The sequence below is a fragment of the Canis lupus genome, chromosome 4 (genome assembly GCF_048164855.1).
Source record: "Canis lupus baileyi chromosome 4, mCanLup2.hap1, whole genome shotgun sequence".
Taxonomy (NCBI): Eukaryota; Metazoa; Chordata; class Mammalia; order Carnivora; family Canidae; genus Canis; species Canis lupus.
Window position 1 is genome coordinate 66,271,942 of NC_132841.1, and position 17,154 is coordinate 66,289,095.

Below are 17,154 nucleotides of genomic sequence, written 5' to 3' on the forward strand. Positions count from 1 at the left end.
AGAAATATCATTTTTTCTTAGGGTATTAAAGCAAAGTTGGTTGACAACTGCAGAGGGAAGATGGATTATATTTAGTCAGTGGTTACATCCTGCAACATGTGCACATATCCCTAAGAGTAAACGTGTTCTGAATAGCTTTGGCTATACCCCACTAGCTTTATGTAATTTATTACATTTTAGTCTAAGGTTTTATTTTTACATTAATAAATGCTTTCTTGGTCAAAGAAATCAATTTGTCAAGCGTAAGAAAGGTACTACTGTCTAATTTATATAAAAATATATCTGACTAAAAATGAAAAGGCAAGGAAGATAGCTTTCATTTTTAGATTGTGATATAGCTCTGAGTGTTTAATTGTATATTGTCCAGGTAAATTAATAGCAACTCTATAGTTCTTTAGAAAAACATTTTTATTTTCAAACAATTGTTTCTGATTAAAAACTGTATTAATAACGTTCAGATCTACTGTGGTATGGATAGATTTCATGATCTATATAATTCTGGCTTTTAAGAATTTTCTGAGACTTTCTATAGTCTAATCAATGATTTTGTATACAAGTTCTATCACATTTTTAAAACTTTTTTCTAAGGTACCAAATTTTATTAACTAAATTTTCCTAATTATTCCTTATTTTTAGTTATTCCAACTTAAGATTTACATTAACATTTCACATACTGATTAACAATTTAAAACATATTAATGACTTTTTAACACTGGAATTTAGTTTTTGCCTTGAATTGCTTAAATTCATTTTTTTTTAAAGATTTTATTTATTTATTCATGAGAGACAGAGAGAGAGAGAGAGAGAGAGAAAGAGAGAGAGAGAGAGAGGGAGAGAGGCAGAGCCAGCAAGAAGTAGGCTCCATGCAGGGAGCCAGATGTGGGACTCTTATCTCCAGGATCACACCTTGGGCCTGGACCCATAGCAGGCGCTAAACTGCTGAGCCACCCAGGGATCCCGGCTTAAATTCATATTGCTAACCCTGCTTTATACTTAATTTTGCCTGATATGACTGTGTACTCATTATATTCATTTTGATTCTCCATTCATTGCTTCCTAATATCATTTGCTAATCAACTGTAGTACATTTTCATAAACTTGTAAGTGACATATGTTCTGACTTTTTTTTTTTTTTTAATTGTTCTACATGGTCTATTATCTTGGCCGGTCCTAGATTTGTTTTAACTTTTCCTCTGGAAGTCTATGACACTGCTACACTGCTTCCTAATGTTCAGGGTTAATGCAGATGTCTGAGACCAGTTAGACTTATTTCTTGGTAAATTTTTGCTTTCCCAACTGCTTTTAGGCCACATCCAACCTGCATAAGTGAAGTTACTGCCTATTTCCCAGGTATGTCCTGTAGCTTTCCACCTTCAGTTTCACCTACTTATCGTCCTTTTCTTTTTGGAAAATACCATCTATCAGGAACCAATTCAAATGCCATTGCTCCAAGACACATTTCCAGGATTCATTAGTCAGAATTAATCTATCTTTTATCTAAATTTATGAACTGCTATCTAGTGTATTATTGAACAATATATACCAGAGTGGTTATAAGTAGGTTCTGGAGTTAGATCACCAGGGCTCAAATTCCAACCCTGCAACATTCTAGTTATATGTATGATCTTCAATAAGGTATTGGTTTTTCTGTGCCCTGTTAACTCATCTGCAAAATGGGAATAGTACCTAGATTCTGGAATGTTTGTGATTAACTGAGGTAATCTATGTAAAACATCTAGACCAGGGTCTAGAATACAGTAAGTGCTATATGAGGTCCTGACATGTTTGTACAGGTATGTATGTATGTGGTATGTGTTCTCCATTTGGAATTAGAAAAATTATTACAAGAGAATGAGAAAATGAAACAGGTGCTACCAGAAGTGTTAAGTATTCAAAGGATGGGATAATTAAACACAATTAAATATAATCAGCTTAGGGAAAGCAATGGCATTTCAACTGAATCCTAAACATTTTAATTACATAGAATTTTAAATCACTTTTGAATGCATTAGTTCATTTAATCCTTAAACTCCATAAGATAATTTTGTTTTATGGGGGCAGAAAATAAAGGATGGTAACTCAAAATGCCCAAGGTGCAAAGAGTTAGGAAGTGAAAGCTAAGATTAAGAGAGGTATCACTGTGCTTGGAGCTCAGTAGAGTTGCTCTCTATACATCTGCATTTTTCCATTAGAGACAAATGGGAACGCAATACATGGATTGAACACACAGGACCAAAGGTAGAAAGCAATATTGCAAGCTCTTGAAACTGCTTAAACAAAAAATGGTGGTGTGAAATTACATGGCTTTCTGGGTAAACTGACAATATGTGCTAAAGATGGAACATAACACAGTACCTTGCAAAGGAAGTCTTTGGCTGAATGGCATCTTTCAGATGCTATTCCTTCAGTTTAGCAATCATTTATGGCAATAATCCCTAGGCTTCCAGTTGAGGAAGCCAATATAACTGTGGCCTCTGTCTTGAAAGAGAGAAAGGGGAGAGGAGGGGAGGGGAGGAGAGGGGAAAGGAAGGTAGGAGGGAAGAAGGAAGGAAGGAAGGAAGGAAGGAAGGGAGGGAGGGAGGGAGGGAGGGAGGGAGGGAATAAGGTTGGTTATCTGTCATATGACTGCAGTACCTAATGGGGTGTTGTTTTAAATATTCACAACAGGAGGTCATGTAAAATAACGAGCATGATTATACTAAGGTAATTCTTCTCACTATAAATGTTCTGAATGAATCTTAATTCTCAACAAAATTAACAATTTTACTGACAACTGATTTTGAAACATAGCAAACCCAGTTTCCTAATCTTGGTGATAGAGCAAAACACAAAATATGTTAATATTACTTTTTTTAAAGATTGCATTTATTTTATAGAGAGAATGAGCATGAGCAGGGGAGAGTAAGAGGGAGAAGCAGACTCCCTACTGTACAAGGAGCTGACGCAGGACTCAATCCAAGGACCGAGATGATGATCTAAGCAGAAGGCAGACGTTTTACTGTCGGAGCCACCCAGGCACCTTCCCCCCTTATTTTTTTTTAAAGATTTTAAGTAATTTCTACACCCAACATGCGGCTCAAACTTAAAACCCTGAAATTGTGTCACATACTCTACTGAGCGAGCCAATCTGGTGCCCCTGGGTCAAGTATCTCCTAAGTACCATGTGCCATGTGTTAGGTGCTGGCATTACACAAAAATTCTGTGCTTGTTAATGTTACTTCTGAGTGCTAAGAACCTAAGTTTCAAGTTGCATATAATTCATCAGTGTATTATTAGTTATCTGTGAAATTGTAGAAGAGTCTCACTCAACTCCTCCAGGCCTCAGTTTCCTCTACTTGCAAAATATTGTTGATGGAACAGTTTTAAAGCAGTTTGAGTAGGACTTGATGGAACAGTTTTAAAGCAGTTTGAGTAGGACTCTGAAAGTGCATCGTCTTATCAATGAAGAAATTAGAAAGAAATATCTAACACATCTACATATTCTCAAACTTTTGAATTACTGTCCTTATATTAGTTTCAAAACCACATGCAACAACTACCAGGTATTGCAGACAGCTCAACCGATCTGATCAGTCATATAGGAATAAAATTACCTGAAAATCAACATACTCTATCTAAAATTAAGTCTTTCAGTGTGTACTCTGAACAGGATGAGAGGCCTAATCACAGGTTAACATAAGAAATATTTGTCTCAAAATAATGCATTTGACAAGTCTCATCATTAAAATTCCTTTTATTTTTCCTTCAGAGAAAATGAAATATTCCTGAAGTCCTGAATCAATTATTTCTTCTTAGTTTTCCAGCAGCTGTCATTTGTCTTCTTTTGGTCTGTTCAGTAGAAAGTGAACTATCTGAAGTAGGACATCGTCATTAAAACCTTTCACATTATTATCCTCAATTGTTTCATAGAGAGGTTTACTTTGTGTCCCCCAACATATATTTTTACGAGGGTTATTTTGATCAGCTTGTGTAGTCAGTGCCAAAGTATTTAACTGGTAGCAGAAAAAGGAAAAGTACTTTCCATCTGTGATCACGCCCTGAGAGACAAAAGGCCGAGTAACATCTGCTTCACTCCAAAATCCTACAGAAAAAAGTTATATTGAAATTTACATACAGAATACACTTTACCAAAACAAAACATTTGCACATTAGAGGGTATCAAATATTCCCTATAACCTAGATATTTTACCTACCAAATTCCTGAAGATCTCAAAGTTTTCCTCATCTTCTCCAATCTAATCCTATATTCTATTTCTGCATCAAAAATTATTCTCTCCCTTCTAATATCCCCAAACTTACAACACATTCTCAGAAACTTCAGTCTTCAACAGCTTTCTACCTCAAGTCACTTTATTTAAAAAAAAAAAAAAAAAAAAAAAAAAAAAGGCAGCAAGATCTTTCAGTGCAGATCTCCCCTACATCTGGTACTAACTACCTTCAAATACACTCATTTTTCTGGTACGGTATCATCTAGCACCTAATAACCATTATGGCCATTTACTTCACCAAATCTATAAAAAAAAAAAAAAAATACCATCAGAAAAAAAAAAGGACTTTTTAAGGACTTCAATCACATCCTCAAATTGTTCTTCCTTCACATATTCTGAAATTGGTTTTATGCCTTGGTGTCGTGTCATTGGTTGCAGGATGCTTTTAAATACCTTTACTACTCAAATTTTCTGGCTGCTTCTTCTTCTAGATTGACTGGCTTTAACACTTTTAAATCCCACTGCCAGGCCAAGCAGTTTTTTTTTCCTTCTACATATTTTCTATCAGCCTTAATGAAGACAGTCAATGAATAATATGGTTAGCACCTGTAATTAATTATAGGAAAAAAGCACTTTACGTTAGACATTCTAACTAACGTCTTTGAGAAATATTCCTCCATTTCTGCTTCATTCTTAATCCTATTCTTATTCTCTCCATTTAATTCAACAATTTTGAGTAAAGGATTAATAGAAATTATATACATATATATGAAGAAAAAAAGGTGAGCCTAGAAATAATTAAATCTGTATTAAATTCCTCCTGGGAACTCATATAGGATTAATCTGGTTACACATTACAGTTTATTACTTCAGGTTTTGTAATAAAATCCAAATGCCTCCCAGCAGGCTCTCAAAGTCCTCTTGATATGGCCTCTGGCTTCCTTTATCTCATCCTGCATCACTCTCCTCTTTCCCTTTCTTCATTGTTCTTTAAATACTTCAAGTCCGTTCCTACCTCAGAGACTTTTACTTGTATTCCTTTTGCCTGGAAGTGTCTTTCCTCCAAGTTTATGCTTAGGCAGCTATTCAACAGTCAGGTCTTTGTTCAAATACCACTTTTTAGAGACCTCCCCTCAATTACTCCATTTATTTTTGTTTTTGAAAATATTTTATTTAAATTCAATTTGCCAACATATAGTGTAACATGAATTACTCCAGTTAAATACATTCAGCCCCTTATCTCATTTATACCTATACCTTGTAAGTCATTCTATCCCTTACACAGTATATTTCCTCCACACTACTACCACTAACTAAAAATACTACATGTTTATTATCTTTTACTCTCCTCACTGTAAGTTCAGTGACAGCAGGATCTGCCTGCTTCATTCAACACTACATCTCCAAGGCCAACACTGCTTGGTTCCAAAAAGCATTCACTATTTACTGAATGAATAAACAATCTCTTAATCCACATCCTGCATAAAGCCTTCAAAGATATTATACAGAAGAGTTGTGATTTAATATAAAATTAAATCCACCAAAGCACTTCTCTTTCCAGCATCAGAGAGCTGCTATGATTTCCAGAGTTGACTTAGTTGGCTATAGTCATTCACATGCCTAAGGGCATCAGAAAAAATATTTACACAAAAGCGGTCAAAGTAAAAGATTAAAAAAACTAAACACCACTTGCCAATTGCAAATGTAAAATATTTAATTACAAATTTTAAAACTACTGTATTTTGTCATTGAAAGTTTTCAAAATGTTAAGATTCAACTTACACTTAACCCAGAGAAACCACTAAATTCTTAAAATGTCACAGGTATCTTCCAAGAATAATGCCATAAAATTAGTTTTACCTTGATACATAGCTTGTGCTCCAGTCCACGCAAAGAGGCTTGCAATAGCATTAGCTCTAAAAACAACTTCTATCTGATCAGCACAGTTCCTTTTCAAAAGCCTTTCCCTTTTTAATTTGTCAGGTAATAGATGAAACTGTGTGTGACCATAACAATATGGATCTGCTGTCTTTGAGCCTGAAGAGCAAAAAAAAAAAAAAAAAAAAAAAAAAAAAAAAATTTCAGATGAAATGTGCATGTGAACATCTGGAGCATACGTCCTTAGTTTTTGCTTCAAACTCATCTTTCTCCTCTACACGTTGTGTGATCAGTATTCAAAATACACAAGTGGCAAAGTTGATTTACTTCATTGGTTATAGAATGAAGTTAAACTTCACGTGAAAGTACAACCTGCTAGCTATCATCAAGCCCACTATGATGACACAGGATAAATCAAAAGAATGTATGTAAATTTATTTAAAATTCCCTGTTCTGGGACGACTGGGTGGCTCATCGATTTACCGCCTCCTTCCAGCCCAGGGCGTGATCCTGGAGTCTCAGGATCGAATCTCACATCAGGCTCACTGCATGGAGCCTGCTTCTCCCTCTGCCTGTGTCTCCACCTCTCTCTCTGTGTCCTCTCATGAATAAATATAATCTTATAAATAAATAAATAAATAAATAAATAAATAAATAAATAAATAAATAAATAAATAAAATGAAATTCCGTTAGTTTTTTCAAATCTTTTATTCATCTTTGGGAGCTACGTTATTTTCCTTGTCTTATTCTCCAAATGATAAAAACATTTCATTAGTCTCCACCTTGTTCCTAACGTTTTTTGGAAAATTATTTTTATACTATATTTCCACGTAAGGAAAATGAGAGCCAATACTTCATGAAATGCTGATATTCTTGACTTTAATAGTAAAATCTTTTCAATCAAAATTTCCCATAATTCACACTCTAAGACCACGATGACACAGAAGGGGCTGATAAAATACATCTGGAAGACTAGTATAAAGCTAGTTTCTTAAAATTTTCAAGTTAACTATAAATTAATAGACAAAAAGACAGCAAAAATATAAGCTACACAAGGACAGACACCAGGCCTTATTAATTTTTATATTCTTAATGGTTCTCACAGTGTGTGGCATAAACAGATTTTATCTATCTATCTATCTATCTATCTATCTATCTATCTATCTATCTATTTTCAAACAGAAGGTTTTAATAAAAAAGCCAATCACTGCCTCAAGTCTGGTCCTTTACTGGTTTACTTTTGAAAAAAGACAAATTACTTTTTCTGCATAATATATCAACAAAACCTAACATGTAAAACTATTTTTTAAAGTTAAATGCTGCTAACTCAGTAGAAACAAAATTTTAAATGGTGAGCTGAAAGAGTATTTTTCCCCAATTTTCGTGCATATTGCAATAACCTGAGATTATGAATTACATTGCTTGTAAACTACCTGAACCTCTTCGTCATCAAGAATTATATGGTACATCTGCACAGGAGCCTCTGTACACAATGATGGCACAATATTTCAAAAGAAAAACTTACCAATAAATACTGTATTTTCAAATTGTCGTTTGAATAATGGAAGTTTGTCTGGCTTACAAGTCATAACAGGGATTTCGATGGGTATAGAATAATCCAGTGGCACAAACTTAAAGAAAAAGAAGAGTCATAAATAAATTCACAACAACAATAGTATAGTGTACATATTTTACTCACATTCTTTATAGATTTAAGAATCTTAAAATAAGATATTTTTCACAAAATGATTTGGTAACACCACCATCTATCGGGCCAAATCCAGCCAGTCACCTGATTATACAAATAGTTTTATTGCAACACAGTCATGCACATTCATTTACAAATGGTATGTAACTGCTTTTACACTATTTAAGAACTAAGATGAACAGCTGCAACACAGACTTATGGTCCCAAAGCCTAAGATATTCACTGCCTGGACCTTTACAGAATAAACGTGAGAGAGAGAGAGAGTGTGTGTGTGCATGTGTATGTACAGACACACAGACATCACTCAAATATACTTATTTTCTCCAGAAGAACCATAAATATAAAAAATGACCAGCTTACAATGATAAAAATGCCTTGATTTATGATTAGTGTAGTGTATTATAAATTACAAACATAAACTACTATCAATTATTTATATATATTTTTAAAGATTCTATTTATTTCAAGAGTGAGTCTGTGAGAGGACACAATGGGGGGAGGGGCAGAGAGAGAGGGAGAAGCAGACTACTTTGCTGAGTAGGGAGCCCAGGACCAAGGGCAAGATCCCAGGATCAAGGGATCACGGTCTGAGCCAATGGCAGACGCTTAAGCGAATGAGCCACCCAGGTACCCCATGTTTTTATCGTAAGAAAAGATTTGTATGGTCCTCAAAACTGATGCCTTAACCCTGCTTAAAAATGATTGACATTTGAGAACTATACATACCATAATAGGTTAAAAAGTGAAAAAGCGTTTATCCTACGAAGCCCATTACTTAAGTTACCTATGACATTTCCTCACCAGATGTCAGTAGATATACATGCAGTAATTCCTTACCTCTGGCAGTTGTTTGGATATTCGAATCTGGTTGTGTGGTTTATCATTTATTTGGTATCGTAAAGCATCAACTCGACCTTTCCGATGACCCTTAGAAATAATTTCTTCACCTCGCAACCAGTAAAAGTGAACTGGGCGCTTATGATCTGTCAAAAGATAATTCAAAATTTTCTTATTTAATAATTTAGATAAACTTGGTTATTATTTGAATACCAACAATATAGAACTTAAGAATAATTGTTCAAATTAAAAATTATCAAAAATTACATTTGATGGAAGATGGAGTCTGGGTTATATGATGATTTACCTTAAGATGACTGTGACTTAATGCTCAAACATTTATTGTCTAGTTGTGCCATCCATCATACACAAAACACTGTAATGGAAGAGGTGTCTCAGTTAAGAATAAACTGTAAAGGAAATAAGACCAACAGGAATATCGCTCGCCAGAAATAAAAAGTTTTTATAGGAGTCACAATTACTAAATCAATCTTCACAATAACTCTCAAAGGAATGTACAGTTGTCATCACCTCCATTTTTTTTTTGTAGAGGGATCTGAGTCTTGACAAAGTCAAGTAAGTTTTCCTAGGCCAACAATCAAGAGTAGTCAACATCCACCAGGCTTCTCTCAAGACCACTTCCTTCCCAACTGAGACAGAAATAACATGCACACTACAAGACTCAGTTGAGCACACACCTACAGTTATCACATTAATTCAACAAATATTTATTAAGACACCTACCAGGCGGTAGATCTAAAATAATCAATACCTTGGAAACACGTATTTTTAAAACTGTCCGTTAATGTTTCATGACCGCACGTAACAGTTAATAGAAGTTGCTGATTGTTTCCTGGGAACCCAAAATGGCTAGGTTTGAATCCTGAACTCCCATCTACCAGCTACAGGTTCTCTGACGAAGTTCATTTTACCTTTCTGTACCTCAGGTTGGTTCTTCCCCCATTTATAAAACAGTGCTACCTCCTCTAAACGGTTACTGTGAGGTTTAAATTGGTTGGCACATACAAGATTTAGAACGGGGCCTGGTACATAGTAAGTACTGGGTAAACGCCAGGTATTTTAATCAGCATCACCTTCAATGTCCACAATCCTACAATAAAGTACTACTACTGTAAATCTCCTCTTGGAAATGAGCAAAAGTAGGCTAAAAGAGGTTCATGAGCTGCCATACAGTCATGTAACCTTTTGGTGGAAGGGCCAAAGCCAACAGCGCCAGGCCTGTCCCTTCTGCGGAGCAACACTGCTCTTCCATTTGGCTGGACCTTCACGAAGCAGAAGGACTGGAGTCGTGGAAGGTTGCACGGCTAGTAAGTAGGGTAGCAGCACAGGCCCCAGAACCCAGGCTCCAGATTCTTGGCGCAGGGACTGCATTAAACCCGGGGGGCGGGGGCGCCCAGCAAGGCGCGAGGACTAGGGGAAAATGAACAATGCATAGAAAGGAAGAGGCGCAGTCCCCACCTCCCCGGGCCGGCGTGGCTGCCGCAAGGCTCACCGAGGGCGGCGGTGGCCAGGACGGGGTTCTGCGCGCTGAGCAGGCCCACGAGGGCGGCCACCAGCTGATCCAGGAAGGGCGAGGCCAGAGCCTCGCGGTCCCCGTAGACGGGCGGGCGCCGCTTGCGCCGCAGGTAGAAGTGCTCCTGCAGGAGGCCGTCACACGCCGCGGCGCGCAGGGCCTCGAGGTCCAGGGCGGGCGCGGGCGCGGGCTCGGCGGGCGGCGGCAGGCCCGACAGGAAGGCGGTCTTGGTGAAGCCCTGGTACCAGCGGTCGGCGTTCAGGGCGAAAGTCTGCGGATAAACCACGTACTTCGTGAACTGCATCTTGGTGAGAATTCGCAGCTTCTCGTCCACCGACTCGGCCGCGTGCACCGACGCCTGCCACCGCTCCACTCGCCGCTGGCGTGCCGCCTTGCTCTTGGCGGTCAGGGAGGCCACAATCGGCGGGTAGCGCGCCACCGGGGCCGCCGTGACATCGGGGGCGGTCACTTCTGGAGCCGAGACGGCGGCCTGGGCCACAGTGTGCAGCGAGGACCCCCGCCCGCGGAGCGCGAGCCTGGAGCACCTGGCCGCCGCCATCTTTGCCCGGGGGTGGGGGTTCGGGCCCGGAAGTTAACCTCAGCCCTCGGCGCGGCGCTCTGGCCGTAAGAACCAATCGGAAGCGGCATTTGAGCCGGGCTTGGGGAGGCCGATTCTCAGTGGGCCTGAGGGGTGTTGCGTCATTCACTTCTTAACCAATCAGATCACTTCTTCGACTTCGTTTCCTGCGCGCCGGGGCGTTTGTAGGCCGACGGCGGAACCTGCGCGCGCAGGTAGGTTTCCCTCGGGCCTAGCGGGGAAGGGGGAAACTTTCGCGGTGGAGTTGCGGCCGCCCGGGTGGGCCTCTTGTCAGATTTCGCTTGGAACGTTCTGCACCGGGACCTTTAGCCCTTGGTTAAATTTACCGGTTTCATTTGTGTGAGGCGCAGCCCACCTCGTGAGTGTGTTGGTTCTTAGGGTTGGAATTTATTGAAAATAGTGTTTTAACATGTTTTATTGATAATACATGCTCCTTTTTTTTTTTTTTTTTTAAAATGATGGAAGCATCGTTTACAGGTGACCACTGCTAATCTTTGGGGAAAGAAATTCCATGTTTCTCTGTGCTAAATGATACATAATTTGTTTAATTTACTTTAATTCCTTTAATTCACAAAAGGGGGAATATACGCTCACTTGGATTTAACGGGGGGGGGGTGCAAAAGAAAATAACAATAAAAATAATCTAAAGAATTGTGTTCGTATTTTGCTCTGTATTAAAACTCACTATTGATCGCACATGAGTCAGTTCCTGCTAATCTGTCAGCAATTTGGGGAAAGGAACTGTTTTACTTTTAATCCTTAGCAATCAATCAATACCTATGCATAGTGGGTAGTCACTAAAAACCTGCTGAAAAAGGTCCCCTAAATAAAAATGTAAGCTCATTTCAGGTCATCTAATTTATTGACTCTATCTTTTATAGCCAAGACCTGGAAAAATACTTATTTGGATTTATTGCAGTAATTTTTGAGGGTATTGAAGACCACACATTTTGTCGCTAAAAGGAAGTTATGCCTTTGCGTTAGAAGTGATGGTGCAATTTAACTATGAAGTTGCAGGTCTGTTAAACTGACATTTAGAAATACATACTTGAAATTCATTACAATAATACCTTCTGTGAGAAGTTGCTAGCAGAATCTCAAATATCCTTTCGACATTAACACAACAAAAGGAGGACATAAAAGAGTTAAGATCCTTAAACCTTATTCAGTATTTGAAAGATGAAAGTGAGGTGCTCAGCATTATCTAAATTGAAGTGACACTTATTTGTGTGAAAAAAATAAATATATCTCATATGCTTTTATACTTATTTTGGTCAGTGAATCAAAATAATTTCAATTTATCCAATATTTGCTGATTATCAACATTATGAACCATGGAGGGAGGCTCTGGGAAAGGAAAGAACATGCGTAGTGAAGGTTGGGGCAGGACCATATAGTATAAACACAAGAGTATACGGGTGAGAAAGAATCAAGCCTGGGCCATGGAAGTAAGTAGGCTTTCTTTTTAGTATGATCCAAAGCTTTTATATTAACACACAAAGAAAGTCATATAGCATGGTAAGAGCAGTATTGGGACTGAAATCCAGTTACCTGCCTCTGTCAGTTTTATTCAATGAACAGTTGTGTTAGGCGGTGAACTAAGTGCTCAGGGTACTGTAAACCAAACAGACGAAAGCTTCACTCTAACAGAAGGAAACATACAGTGCAATATAAAAAATTAAGTAAATGATATGATTTGTTAAAAGTAGGTAAATGCTATGGGAAAAATAGGGCAAGGGAAGTAAGGAGCATCAAAGCAGTCTCCAGAGAGAGGGTTTGCTTGAAATTTAAAGGGTGTGGTCAGCATCACACTCATGGCAAAGATGACACTAAAGGCCTGAAGAAAGTGAGGAAGGGACTGAGGCCAATATCTAGGGAAGGAGGATTCCAGCAGGAAGAACAGCTGGTGCGGAGATGCTGAGATGGGAACCTGCCTGCTGGGCTCAGGAACCAGGAAGGAGGCCAGTGACACTGAAGGAAAAGATAGATGGTGGAGCGTAGAAGGAAATGGGTTAGGAGGAAAAGGAGCCAGAATTTGGAGGTTCCCAGAGGCAATTGCTAGGATTGTTAAGGCTCTTAATAGTCTGAGAGGAATGGGAAAGCATTGGATATTTCTACTCAGAGGAAGGTCCACAGTATGATTTAGGTTTTAAAATAATTACTCCATGTATTAGGCAGTGATGTGCTTAAACAACAGAAATTTATTCCCTCCTAGTTCTAAAGACTGGAAATCTGAGATCCGGGTGACAGCATAGTTTGGCTCTGGTGAGAGCTCTCTTCCTGGCTTGAAGACAGTTGCCTTCAGAATGCCTGGGTGGCTCAGTTGGTTAAGCATCTGCCTTCTGCTCAGGTCACGATCGCACGGTCCTGGGATCGATCCCCACATCAGGCTCCTTGCTCAGTGGGGAGCCTGCTTCTCCTTCTGCTGCTCCCCTTGCTTGTGCTCTCTCTCTCTGACGAATAAATAAAATCTTAAAAAAAAATGGAAAAGATAGCTGTCTATAATATCCTCACATGGCAGCAAAAGTCTGAGTTCGCTGGTATCTTTTTCTATAAGTAGAGGCCTATCAGATTAGTGTCCTAAGCTTAGGACTTCATTTAACCTTAATGACTTCCATAAAGGCTCTGTCTCCATATACAGTCACATTGGGGGGTACAGTTTAAACATGAATTTTAGGACATAATTCAGTCCAGAATACTATGGCTGATTAGGAAATAAAGATTGTGGAGGGTCAAATTTGGAAGCAGGGAAACCAAGTTAGGAGATAATTTGCCATGTTTCAGGAAAGAGCTGATTGTGGCCAGCAGGGACAATAGCAACAATACTGAGAGTGGTTACAGATTCTCAACTGAATGTAGGTAGGAGAAAGCCTCCAAAATTTGGAGACTGGAGAGTCAAATAAGAGAAGGCCTGTGAACAAAAGATGCATTTTTCCTTTAATCTCTTACCTTTTTACTGGGGTGGGCATTGGAGAGAGGGAGTTGATTTGGGAAGGAAATAAAATTTGTGAAACCTGAAATTATCTGTATGTGTTTATTTAATTGACATTCTCCTAGAAGAAAATAGATATTAAGATCTTCCCTATTAAGGTTGCCACTGGTCTTAGGTTTAAATTTAAATGTAAAATTATTAGAAAAAAATAAAATAAAATAAAATAATTAGAAAAAAATAAGAGAAAAAAACCTGTAGGTTCTGGGACTAGACAAAAGTTCTTGGAGTTGACCAAAAGCATGATCTATAAAATGAAAAGTTAAGAAATGGGGCATCATCAAATTAAAACTTTTGCTTTGCCAAATACCCTATTAATATTAATATGAGCACTGGGTAAGTATGTAAGTGATACTTTATGTAAGTGATAAACCATTGAATTCTACTCCTGAAACCAATATTGCACTATATGTTAACTACTTAGAATTTAAATAGAAATTTGAAAAAAATAAGTGAATAAAAACACCCTGTTAAAGGATAGAAAAGATAAGCTATAGAGTGAGTGAAAATATATACATATAATAAGCTAGAGTGAGCAAACCATATATCTGATCAACAACTAGTATCTGGCTCTGTCACTTTCACGTTCCTTATTTAGACCAGATTAATAGTACCCACTTTACAAATTTGTTACAGGGATATATGAGGTGACATACGTAAAATGATGCAAAACAACATTTGTTGAGTACCAAATACTTTATATATGTCAATGGTTTTAATTCCCTCAGCAACATATTTTAAATCAGAACTGATTTTCCTGAGAGGTAAGACGTTTGCTCAAGCTCACAAGGGCCAGAACCAGCCTTAAGCCATGATCTCTGACCATGAAGACCATGGTTTTGTACATTAGAATGATACGCTGGAAGAGATCCAGGAATTCTTAAAAGGTAGTAATTCAACTTCCTAAGGCTGTATGTACAATTTAGTAATAATAGGAAATTGGGATAATATGAAAGTCACCTATAATACTAAGTATGAAAGAAAATATTTCAAAATATTGACCAGTTCATGATTCTTCCTATCCAAGAAGTAAGCAACACGAGAGAAACTGAAATATTTTCTCTTGGCCTAAAAATCTTATCGGAAATATAGGGATAATAGGACAGCATAGCAATGGTCAAGCCGAGTTTTAATTTTGCTAAGCTACTCAACATAGGAGATCACGGTGGAATATTTATAAATAATGTTAACATTATACCAGAGGAAAAACTAAATCAACTCAATTACATAGATTGTGGGGATAAGTGTCAGAAAGTTGACTACCACAGCAAATAATTATATTTCTAATTTTGCTACCATGAAATTTCAACTTTTATTATAATCAGGATAGAGTCCTCCACTGTGGGAGAAATACTCGGGGCTTTATTATCCTGCAAATCTAACAACAAGAAAAATATGATCAGGTTGGGGATCCCTGGGTGGCTCAGCGGTTTAGCGCCTGCCCTCTGCCCAGGGTGTCATTGATACTGGAGTCCCGGGATTGAGTTCCGCATCAGGCTCCCTACATGGAGCCTACTTCTCCCTCTGCCTATGTCTCTGCCTCTCTCTCTCTGTCTGTGTTTCTCGTGAATAAATAAATAAAATATTTTTAAAAAAGAAAAAATATGATCAGGCAAAGGATGATTTACTAAACGAAAAATAGAATTGGGATCAATTTTTATAGTACATATCAATAGCATAATGTTGCAGACAATTTCCCACAGAAAGTAAGGTTAGTACGTCAATCGAAAAAAATCACAAAGTTTATCGAATTCCAGAGCAAATTTTTTACCCTAGGCACAGACAAAGATTATAGGAATAAACTGAGGTGCTTTTCTTACTGATATTTCAGATCATGATTATAACATAGCACTAAGCTGTGGGATCCAGGAAATTTAACAAAAATCCCCTACCCCTGGACAAGCAGAGCAGGACTGATTCCATTTTGTGCTACACCTGCCACCTGCTGTATGACCCCCACAAAACCTGCTTATTGCTTAAAGCCCTGCCGCACCCTAGTCAAGCCGCTGGGCACACCCTAATCGGAAATCGACGCATAACAATGTAACCCTGCTTTGTGCCTGCCAAAACTGCGCACCAATGCTGACCAAAGTAATAGGCCAGCTCAAATGGATAGATACTATAGGGTTAGGTGTAATTCAATTGGCCACCTGCGTGTGGACCGACATGACTGTGCAACTTTCTGTGTATCCCATTGGCCACGGGCCCCTATAAAGCTGCTACACCTCTTAGTCTCGGGGTCCAAGTCCCTGCTCCACTGTGTCGGGTATACTTGGACCCAAGCTCGAGCTTGTAAATAAACCCTCGTGTGTTTGCATCGGTGTCGGCTCCTTGGCGGTTTCTCGGATTCGCAATCTTGGGCACAACAAGCTTTCATGTTATAATGATTTGTTCTTAGAAGGGTGAGTTGAAAAATAATCTGCAAAGTACCTTCCTGAGAACTTGAATAGTCTAAGTATGTATTTATCATTGGTGGTGGTGGCAGTGGTGATGGTGTGGTAGTTGAGCAGTACACAGATAGAGGATAGCTCTTGTCTTGACAAAGTATATATGTTGGCCATATTGATAACTGAAAATTTCAATTTCAAAATAACTAAAATGAGAACACGTGTGATTTTCACTTAAGATAAGTTTGATTAGCGAGTAGATAACACTTCAGATTTATAAGAGACTACTAATTCAAGATTCTCAATCTTCTTGGTTAGCTGCTTCTATTGGTGTTCTATCGATCAAAACTTGCTGCTTTTCAACATGTTTATGTAATTAATAATCAATGTTTACAAAGGTAAATCATAGCCACTGCAGAGGTTCAGTGGCTTTCTTGAAATCAATTTTTCTAAAATAATAAATGCCCAAGGTAAACAATTCAGAATCCAAATACAAATACAAATCCAAAGTGGGCAGTGAAAATCTCTTCCTTCCTCACTCCCGGTCCTTCCTTTTCCTTCTCCTGAGGCAATTACTGTTAGCAGCCTCCTGCACATTCTTCTAAGAAAGTATATTCCTATATAAGAATATCTACGTATACACACACACACACACACACACACGCACTCAAAAGAACATGTGAGATGCTATTTATTCTTGTTACTGATTGCCTATTCAAACCTGCTCCGAAAAGCTACTTCTTTCCTGCATCTTGGGGAAAATGTAAAGCAAGTTCTACTATTTTTTCTAGTTGATCTTAGGCAAGTCCTCCAGTTGCTTTTAGGAACAAAAATATCTTAATCCTGTAATTACATGCTCAGCTCAGTGCAATAAGAAACAGAAAAAAAAATGCTGTCAACTTTATTTAAAATTCTATGTTTTCTTCATCCTTATCTCAGTCTGCCTAGGCTGTCTGCTTGCTGTAGGAGGAGGCTAGGGTAGGCTTCCTCTGTTTCCCCACAGAAGCTTCTCCC

At 38.2% G+C, this 17,154-nt stretch overlaps 1 protein-coding gene across 1 annotated transcript; it reads right to left on the minus strand.

Moving 5' to 3' along the window:
• Positions 1–3,715: 3,715 nt before the first annotated feature.
• On the minus strand, positions 3,716–10,757 carry MRPS30 (mitochondrial ribosomal protein S30). The gene is made up of 5 exons (XM_072824666.1): positions 10,146–10,757; positions 8,633–8,778; positions 7,613–7,718; positions 6,069–6,245; positions 3,716–4,081 (listed from the first exon to the last, which is right to left on the minus strand). The coding sequence occupies exons 1-5, from the start codon at positions 10,723–10,725 to the stop codon at positions 3,810–3,812; spliced, it is 1,281 nt and encodes a 426-aa protein (XP_072680767.1). The 5' UTR covers positions 10,726–10,757; the 3' UTR covers positions 3,716–3,809.
• Positions 10,758–17,154: the final 6,397 nt, after the last annotated feature.

Excerpts from the sequence above, each read along its gene's own strand:
- MRPS30 (XM_072824666.1), bottom strand. The coding sequence starts at position 10,725 with ATGGCGGCGGCCAGGTGCTCCAGGCTCGCGCTCCGCGGGCGGGGGTCC. Across the intron at positions 6,246-7,612 it reads TGAAAATACAGTATTTATTG|GCTCAAAGACAGCAGATCCA; the intron begins GTAAGTTTTTCT and ends TTTGCTCTTCAG. Across the intron at positions 4,082-6,068 it reads AGCACAAGCTATGTATCAAG|GATTTTGGAGTGAAGCAGAT; the intron begins GTAAAACTAATT and ends TTTTTTCTGTAG.